This window comes from Octodon degus, unplaced genomic scaffold (assembly GCF_000260255.1).
Source record: "Octodon degus isolate 3935 unplaced genomic scaffold, OctDeg1.0 scaffold00236, whole genome shotgun sequence".
Lineage (NCBI taxonomy): Eukaryota > Metazoa > Chordata > Mammalia > Rodentia > Octodontidae > Octodon > Octodon degus.
Window position 1 is genome coordinate 1908730 of NW_004524812.1, and position 10202 is coordinate 1918931.

Below are 10202 nucleotides of genomic sequence, written 5' to 3' on the forward strand. Positions count from 1 at the left end.
CAGGGAGATGGCTCAGTGGAATAAGTGCTTCCCTGGCAAACACAAGGGCCTGAGTTCAATCCCGGGTTGCACCAAAAAAAAAAAGAACCCTCAGCTTGCCTAAGCAGGCACTTTGGACCACTGAGCTATCTTACCAACACCAGGCTTTTACTTCTTTGTGATACAGTAATGATATTAAACAGAAAAACATTTGTCCGCAAATTGATGGTTTCAGAATCTTTGAGTTTGTCCTTCAACTCTTAAATTGTTTCAAACCTAACATTAAATTTAGAGATCTCATTTTATATCAGTAAAAAGATTGCCACAATGCTAAAATCACAGAATCATAGAGCTTAGATTAGGATCCATTAAAATTTAATCAAATTCATTCCTTTTTTCAGTATGGGAGATCAAACTTGGGACCTTGCACTTCCCAGGCAGGTGTTTATGCTGTCCCCAACCTGAAATTTAATCAATCAACTTCAAATTTTAGTTTATCAATGCAAATTGGAATTGTGACTTAGAAAAGCTATGCAGCTCTGGCAGGCCTACACTGGAACGGACTCTTTAATTCCAGGGTTATTTTTTTTTCTTATTTTGGCAGCTGGCTTGGGGCTGGTGTGGCATGTGATGCCGGGGATCAAATGGTGGTCCCTACGCTGCCTAAGCCTGCCTAAGCAGGCACTTTAGGCAGCTGAGCTATCTTGCCGGCCCCTAATTCCAGCTTTTTCTCTACTGTATCATAGCACTCTCTCTAAGCGTGCAGTAGAATAACCTGGACTATTTAATAAATAAGATTTCCAGTTCTAAGTCTCAAGAGTGGAGATTCAGAAGATACGGAACCTGCTAAAACATACAGGTGATGCTGATGCTTCTGGATAGGAAATACCATAACTACTGCCCTTCTTTGAACCTTTGTGTAACTTATTCTCAAAGTTCATTAACACTATTTAGAATTTTGACAACAGATACTTTTCATAGGTAAGGCAAATAAAGGTAAAAACAGTTAAGTGACTTGTTAGTACTCCCACAGTTAGAAACAATCAGAACTTAGGTCTGTTTTGCTCCATGTAGAAGTTCTAGGTAAATCCTACTCTAGTGAGTGTATTTGCCCAGTTTAAACCAACCTTAAGTACTGGTTTTTAAGAAGGGCAATGTTTTAGATTCTTGTTGCTTTATTCATATAAATCCTCTAAAGTTAGATCTTATGCTTAACTGCTGGGTATTATAACAAATATTAAATGACAGGAACATCACTACTTTTTGTAGAGGCTTTAATTTTGAATACCAGAACCTTAGTGTAATTGTTAAATATTTTAGGTAAATTATACCTCAGATTAAACATTCCATTTTATTAAACTAGGGATTTAGAGACTTTCTTGCTTTCACATATTGTAGTCCTTCGCAAGTTTTTCCTGTAATAGCCATATGATTTAACATTTTGCAACAAAAACACAAAGTATATTGGGAACACAGTATTCATAACTGAATCTTCTTGAAAACTCCAACATAATTTTCTAGGTATTCTTGTCAACAAAAAGCCCATTTATGTGCCAGGTGTGGTGTAAAATTTACTTACATTTAGAATTTTCCTACATAGGACTGTTACTGAATTTAAGGCTACAGTAAACTGGGGTTGTTTCACAAATGTACTGTCTTTATACCACAGACCCAACAGAGTTCTACAAGGAATAGCGTATCCCAGTATAACCGGTTGGATCAGTATGAAATCAGAAGCCTCCTGATGTGCTACCTATATATAGTAAAAATGATTTCTGAAGGTGAGTTATCAATATATTTAGCATGAAATCTACCAATCCACCCTCCCTATTAGGTTCAGACCATCATATATAAGTATAGCATATACATAAACATCTTTGAAGACTCTTATCTCAAATACCCCTTAATATGAACCTTAAAATAGGTTCATGTAATCAAAGATTTGACCATATAAATTTTCAAGTCATTCTATAAATTCATAAATTTAATTTTTTGAAGTGATATTTTTCATGCAGAGTAGATAATTCATTAAATGACCAATAACAGGAATTCATATAACACTTTAGATTTTATTTGGCCCAGGATTTCACAAATCAAAAAGAAAAAAGTTCTCCAAGGGTAGGGAATGGTGTCGTCATCTCCTGCAGCATCACTGTATGGCATGGTGTGGCATCAGGTCATCAGGCTGCTTTCTCCTTCAAGAAGACTGTCTTAGCTATTTGTATTAACAGTTTCTCTTTACACAATATGATGGACTATAACAGAGATTTTCATAAACTTCATGTCTTCTACAAGTAAAATCACATCATATTCTCAAATACCACATTAATTTACAAAACTCTCTCCCTCCTTTGTTCTCAAAAGTATGCATGAATGGAAACAAAAGTCACCTGGGTTAAACATTACACAATATATACATGTATTCAAATGTCACAGTGCCATGTAAATACAAAGTTCAAAAATAAATGCATGTAGCCGGGCATGGTGGCCATGACCATGTCTCAAAAAGACAAAAAAAATTATTACAAAATACTGGGCATGTTGGCACATGCTTCTAATCCCAAAATTCGGGAGGCTGAGGCAGAAAGATTGTCATTGAGTTTGAGACCAGCCTGCGCTATAAACTGAGCACAAGGCAAGCCTGAACTGCATAGCAAGGCCCTGCTTCAAAAAGACAAAATAATAATAATAATAATAATAATAATAATAATAATAAATTCACACTAGGGCTGTAACTCACATCCCTAGCTCCAATTCCCGGCATTGCAAAAATAAATAGATTGTAATAAAAATAAAAAAGGCACTTGGTTCTGACCATCATGGTCATTATCTTTTACAAATTTTGTATTTTTTATACATTTTTACTTTTTACACATTTTTTATTTTAAAGAGTAAAAATTAACATTACAAATATAGAATTTCAAAACAAGATAGAAAATCAACAATGGTTATTATAGTGTACATTTTTATCTTCAAAACAGTTGTTCAAATTACCAAATATAAGCATGCAAAATAGGTTAAAAAATACTGGTGTGAGAGATCAAACCCAAAGGTCAGATAAGCACACTACCACTGAACTAAATCCACAAGCTATTTTTACTTTCAGAAAATACTACATGCTTTAAATATTTTTGTAATAATGCAGGACACAAAGACATAAAAATAAGTTGACAACCAAAAAGCTAAAACACACTAAAATAAATCATATGAATAAATTCTAAAGTACAGTAATGCAACAACAAAAAAACCCACCCTGGAATCTTATTAAATTTCCATGAATGTACAATCGAGAGTGAAAGACAAAAGATTACACTGATCCCAGCACTTGGGAGGCTGAGGCTGGAGGATCACTGTGAGTTCAAAACCAGCCTGGGCTACGAAGTGAGCTTAAGGCCAATCTGAACTGCATAGTGACACCATCTCAAAAAGACCAAAAAACAAACAAAAAAGTAAAAAAAAAATACTTTGAGGCTATGCTATGGGTCCTTGTGTTTTGGAAAAGAAATAAGGAAGATAATTTTTCATGGTGCTAGTGTTTAATTCCAGGAAATAATGAATCAAATAACTAAAGTCACATTACTACTTTTGTCCTCACAAGGCTAACAGTGAATATAGAAATTGACTACGGATGTTTATGAGGCTTATTTATGAAGCCATGATATGTTCTAAAACATTACAATTTGTGATTTCACAGTGCTGTGAATATAAATTACTGTATTTTCAACTCTTTAAATGGACAAGTTTGATACATTAACTCAATAAATTTTTTTTTTTTAAAAAAAAAAGATATCCAGCCAGGCATGGTGACACAAGCCTATAATCCCAGTACTCACAAGGCTGAGCCAGGAAGATCCTTTCAAGTTCAAGGCCAGCCTGGGCTACAGTGTGAGTTCAAGGCTAGTCTGAAAGAAGGCTCTGTCTCAAAAAAAATAATTAATGAATTAAAATAAAGGTACTCAAAAGATATATGAAAAGAAACATAAAACAAATGGTTGAAAATAGCTTAGCCTGGTGGTGTGTGATTACAATCCAAGCTACTGGAGAGCCTAAAACAGGAGGATAAGTTTGAGCCTCCTCTGGGCAATATGGTGAGACTCTCCATCTAGAAAAAAAAAAGGAGGGATACCACAGTTTAAATGAGAAGGGAGAGAAAAAGGAAGGATGGATACTGGAGATGAGTAATTAGTTCTCATCTCTTCCACTCGTACACACACACACATACTCTCACACACATACACGCACACTCTCACTCACTCACACACACACACACACACACACTTCACTTGCACACATACATCACATACTATGCTAACCAGAAACAAGTCTGGCTGCTCTTTGAATGCCATGGGTACAACTCTGACTTTCATTTCTCCTGAACTTCGTAGTTCCTCTTCTTATAAATGTTAACTTCGTTTTTCTGTCAAATATTTGGTGTTTGTTAGATTTCTTTCTTCTTTTTTGATTTAAAAAGTACATTTTCCATAACTAGTAGACAGTCTGTATGACATCTCTTCACCTTTTGTATGTATAAAGTCACACTAGGTATCTGTAAAGTCATGTCCATTTTACTCTGAAAAAAGATCGGCCTCTAGATCATTTTCAAAGGGTGCAATCTACTTCTCCATGTCCAGTAAATAACCTACTTTAGTCTATGTACATTTAAATGTCAACTTCTTGTAAGTCCATAACCTTCAACGTTCTCTCTGCTTTTTCACTGGGTCATGAACAGTGCCACTTCACTATCAAGAAAAAGATGGTCTAACCTGTACACATTCCTATGAAGTCCAGGCATTCTGAAGAATGTCCTTCTGTTTGTAGCTATACTTTATTAACTGAACTAATTCACAATTTCAAAGTCTTAAGAGTCACTTGCCAAGCACGTTTCATGTCTTACTGCCTTACTGAAAGAGATGAGAATCAGGAATCAACAGTTATATAGTGTGAAATAACAAATAGGAAAAATGTCTTCTTGAAAGATAAAACTGTTTTCCTAAGCAGAGAAGACAAAGGAAAACTATTTTTTCTGTAAATCTGAATTGGCTTTTGGCTCCACAAGGGCACTCCCAGAATCACTTTGAGGTTTAGTCACATCACCACCTGCACATTGAGATTCATTAGTATTCAAGGCAACTTGTGCACTTGGTGGTCTCTGAGTACTACCAGCTCTCTCAGAAATCCCAAGGCTGCTAGAAGGAATACCAAGTGTTGATCTCTCTTTCTCACTAGATTTTGAGGTAGAGTCCTTAGACAATACATTCCAAGTGAATGTTTCCTTTCTCGTTGAAAGCAAGAGGATTGAGTGTCCTTTATAACTAGGCATATTTCCTTCTGAAGTTTCAGATGCTACCTGAGTTGGTGCGGTTTTTTCAGGATTACTTAACAGGTTAATGAATTTCTTTTTCATATCACACGATTTTGTGGAGGCTGATGTTGTGGCATTTGTTTCATGTTTCCTTTTTAGTGTGCCAATTTTGTCTCCAGGAACGTTTTTGCCACAGGGAAATCCAAGCTCTTTCTGAGCTCCAAATGCAGGCATTACAGAAAGACATGCACGTGACATCTGGCAGGCACTGCCCCCTGTGGCAAGCTTGCCATCATTACTGGGCATTTGGTCAGAAGGGTTCTGGGGCCCTTGAATGACTCTGCTCTGCAGTGGAACTGGAGGCCTTACACTTTGTTCCAGTGCTATTTTAGAACTAGTTTTCGCTTGTTCAGTATGTTTTCCTCTTACTGATCTGCCAGCCACACGTGTTTGCCTTACTTGTGTGGGGTCCAGGACATCAAAGACTAGCTTAGGCTTTCCATTCAAAGGAATGAAATCATCATCATCATCATCATCATCATCACTATCACGAACAGAAACATACAGCTTTTTCGGGCCCGATTTTGCTTTTTCAGAAAACTGTTTTATTTCTTCTCGTAGGCTATTAATTTCTGTAACGAGTCCAGAAACAAACTTGAGATTTAATTGCTGAATATTATGTATTTCTTTCTGCAGTACACGCCTGTATGTCTCATTTATCATGCAGCGGTCACATACTTTTGAGCTTAATTGTTTCCGCAAGTCATTAATAGTGCAATTGAGAATTTCACACTGCTTAGTCAACTGCTTTATTTTGGCTGCGGAGTGTGTCCGCTTTTTATCTGCTAGTTGCCTTTCCCTCATTGTTATTTTTGTCTGTAAGCGCTGTAGCTCTTTATCATGGATGTCTTTTAGTTTTAGCCATGCCTTTTTAAATTTATCAGATGCCAAATCACAGTCTTCATGCTGCAATTGGCCTCCTTCTGAAGATCTATTATCATTTTCCCTGCCTCCTTTATCTGAATTGCCCGCCTGCATCATGTTGCACTGATTTGGAAACAGTTCTGATAAGGCTCTGTTTGCCGAAGCCACAAATAAAGAAAGGAACTGCCACTGGCTAGAGCAGGCCTCAGCAGGGCTCTGCAGATGTTGTGCCGATTTAAAAACAGTTCCTATAAGGCCCGGTGGCAGAAGCCACTAATGGCCAAGGAACTGCCCGCTGGCTAGGGTAGGCCAGGCAGGTGTGGGCACGCCTCTGGCAGGCGTCAGCACGCCTTGGCCCTCCTCAGGCCTTGGCCCGCCTCGGCCCGCCTCAGGCCTCCGCCCGCCTCGGCCCTCCTCAGGCCTCGGCACGCCTCAGCCCTCCTCAGGCCTCGGTAGGCCTCGGCCCGCCTCGGCCCGCTTTAGTAGGCCTCGGCCCGCCTCGGTAGGCCTCGGCACGCCTCAGCACACCTCAGTACGCCTTACTAGACCTCGGCACACCTCAGATGTTTTGCCGATTTTGAAACAGTTCCTATAAGGTCCGGTGGCTACAGCAGGCCTCGGCAAGAGTTCGGCAGAGTTCAGCAGGCCTCAGTAGGCCTCGGCAGGGCTTGGCAGATGTTTCACCGAATTGGAAACAGTCCTGATAATGCCCGGTGGCTGAAGCCACTAATAATGAAGGAACCGCCACTGGCTAGAGCAGGCCTCGGCAGGCCTCAGCAGGCCTCAGAGGGCCGCCTGAGCGGCCACTCGAGCAGGCCGCCTCAGTGGGCCGCTGCAGCGTGCACCCCTTTCACCCTGTTACAGACCTTCTCGAAGGCTGCTTTAGGTCACTGGATCTGTAGAGCACGATTTCAGGGATGACCAAAAGGTTTGGGGATTCTGGGGAAGAGGCAACAGGTTTTTGTTGGGAAAAAAACCACAGAGCGTCCAACACCGAAGACTCCGCAGCTGAAAATGGCGCTCGACAGGCTGCCCCGGAAGTCAGCGTATTATGGGATAGCTTTAGTTTGCGCGCGCAGGGAAGATACCAAAAATTCGGAGGGGAGGCAACCACTATCTTAATTTTTGAAACAAATCAAATGTGCTACAATTTAAACATTTTTTTACTTAATGAGAAATGTTTTGTAAATATTGAAAACTATTAATATTCATGGTCTTATAAAATAATTGAAAATACCTAAATCATAATCTCCCCTATTCCAACCCCCCCATAAAACCATTATTGTCTTGTCCTCCAATTTTATCTTCCTACGGTATAACCTGGTTTTAGATAAATTATTTGCTTATTTTTTGTAATAGCTGAAATATTTTTCAATGTAGTGGAGGGTCTGCCGGTGCCACGAACTTTATCGGAGTAGGATTTAAAAAAAAACATAAAAGGATAAGCTCCTGCCTGGTGAGTGAAAGGTCCTGAGTTTGATCCTCTGTGCTCCCCCCCCACCCCGAAATAAAAAGGAATGTGAGGTTAAGTGTGGTGGCTCATGCCTGTAATCCCAGTGCTCGGAAGGCAAGCTCGAGGCCAGCCTGAACTATATATCGTAAGGCACTGTCTCTACAAACTTAAAAATAGGAATGCAAAGCTAAGTGGTATCAAAATTAAGATCTCCATGAATGAGTGTGTTAACGAAGTATGTAGGATAAACTGAAGGAATTTTTCTGCCTGAAATAGTAGTTCTATAGCTACATAACAAGGCATAGAATTTCAGAATTTATCATCCAAATACAAAGAGGAGGAAGATGGAAATTTTCTTCTTAAGTTTAAAGTTCTTAAACTTTTCTGTTTGCAGGGCCCTTTTCATTCAGAAAAGGGCACTTAACCTCAGAAAAATACACATAAACCAAATTCAATTAAAATTTAGAGTGTTTATTAAAAACACCAGGCCTAACAATGCAGAGCAAGATGTGCCAGCCTTATGCTCAGCTTGAGGGGACTGAGGGAGGAAACAAGCTGCAGAGACACAAAGGAAGTCCAGGTAGCTGTAGGTACTATGAAGAAAAAAATAAAACACTGTGTATTTACCTGGGGAAAACAAACAAAAAAAAAACCCACCAGGCCTAAAGTGAAAACCACAACTTAATTTCCTGTATTCTGGAATGATATGTATATTTAGATAAGCTGTCTAAAAGAGCTTTTATGGGGGCAATTTCTGGTACCAATAAATAAATAAATAGGACTTGCTACAATAAAAGAACATTTACAGAGTAAATAGGAGATGTGGTGCTGAATTAACAAATTAAATGATGTATTTGTAAAAGGTGAAAGATTTATACAATCTGAAGAGAAACCAGAGTATAAATGATGTATTCATGATTAATTTTAAAAATACAGGGGCCGGGGAGATGGCTCAGTGGAATAAGCGCTTCCCTGGCAAGCGAAAGGGCCTGAGTTCAATCCCCAGTTCCACCAAAAAAAAAAAAAAAAGAATTAAAAAAAATAGTGTTGTGTGTAGGCAATGGAGAAGGAGAGGAGGATATAAATTAAACAAGATGGGTTGTGAGTTGATGTTTGTTAAAGCTAGTTTATGACTATTGGGAGCTTCACTGGATTATTTGCTCTTATTTGTTCAAGACGTAATATTTTATTTATTCTGTTTTCAGATACTCTCTTAAGTTACTGGAATAAAGTATCTCCTCAGGAGCTCATAAATATTCTTATACTTCTCGAGTAAGTAAAATTATTTTCATAAACTTTCCTCTTCTTTGGAGGGAGTTTATTACCATTTATCTGTTTTTAATGGCCTATTTGTGAAAAATGTAGAAAATGTTCAGTTATTTTAATAACATTGAGGCTGGCATTCTTTGTCCATCAGTAGAAGAAAAAGATGGAGATGGGATGCTTGCAGTATTACAGAAAACTCTAGCTAATAATAGACCATCTTTATGGCCCAGTGGGAATCTTTCTGTTACCTGGGAAAACTGGAAGTGGTACCAGCTGTCCTACACCATTCATTTGGAGCAGATGCTGAATTAATTATAATGAAATTCATAAATTGTACTCTTGTGTAGAGCTGAGTAATTCTACTTATTTCAAAATGTGTGTGTGTGTCTGTGTGTGTGTGTCAGCATGTGCATTTCAAGGCACTTGGGGAAAAAATCTCATCTGGAGGTGGAAAAATGTCCTCTGTTGCATGCTGAGCCACTTTTACATGATTATTCAAAGGTAAAAGAAAAATCAGACATGAAATGAAAAAAATTATATAGATAGTAAACAACTTATATGTGTTTCTGCTAGACAAAAGAGGACAGAAAGTTCATAACCATTTTTTTTTAGGCAGAACCAGGGATTGAACTCAGGCCCTTGTGCTTGCCAGGCAAGCGCTTATTCTACTGAGCCATGTCCCCGACCCTAGTGCATAACCATTTGATTAAAGTCTTTGAACATTGTGCAGAAAATCTCAGCAGACAAAACAGCAGTTAAGTTCCTTTTTTACATACTGCAATTATACTGAAATATTTACTAGTGAAAGTAGCTGATATTGGTGATTTGTTTCAAAGACAACAGAAGGTACCAAGGGTAGAGGAAGAACAAGGGTCAGTTCAGAGTGATTAAACAAAAATAGCTAGGATAATTGTTAAAGCTAGAGGGAAATAGGTATGTGGGAGTTTTGTATGCTATCCATCCTATTTTCTTTTCTTTTTTTCCCGTCATACTTTCATGTGTTAAAGTTTTTCAGTAATAAAAAGTATTGTAATGACAAAGAACCCACAACATATCCCCCCCCCGCCAGCCCTTCCTTTTTGCAGTATTGGGGAATGAACCCAGAATCTTCACACAAAATTGTATTCCTAGCTTTTTTAAAATTTCTGAGATAAGGTTTCACTAAGTTGCTAAGTTGCCCAGGCTGGGCTGAAATTTCTGACTCTCCTGCCTCAACCACCCAGAGTACTAGAATTACAAGCCTGTGCCACCATGCCTAGTTCCAGGAGTCAATTTTTG

At 38.5% G+C, this 10202-nt stretch overlaps 1 protein-coding gene across 4 annotated transcripts in view; it reads left to right on the forward strand.

Annotated features, from left to right (window-relative positions):
- Positions 1-10202, forward strand: part of Dock11 (dedicator of cytokinesis 11) — a 224183-nt gene that overhangs the window by 142988 nt on the left and 70993 nt on the right. For all 4 annotated transcript variants that reach the window (XM_004645686.3, XM_023706010.1, XM_023706012.1 and 1 more), the window contains 2 exons: positions 1649-1760; positions 8864-8930. In XM_004645686.3, coding sequence (XP_004645743.1) covers positions 1649-1760; positions 8864-8930 — 179 coding nt within the window. The remainder of the gene's footprint in view (positions 1-1648; positions 1761-8863; positions 8931-10202) is intronic.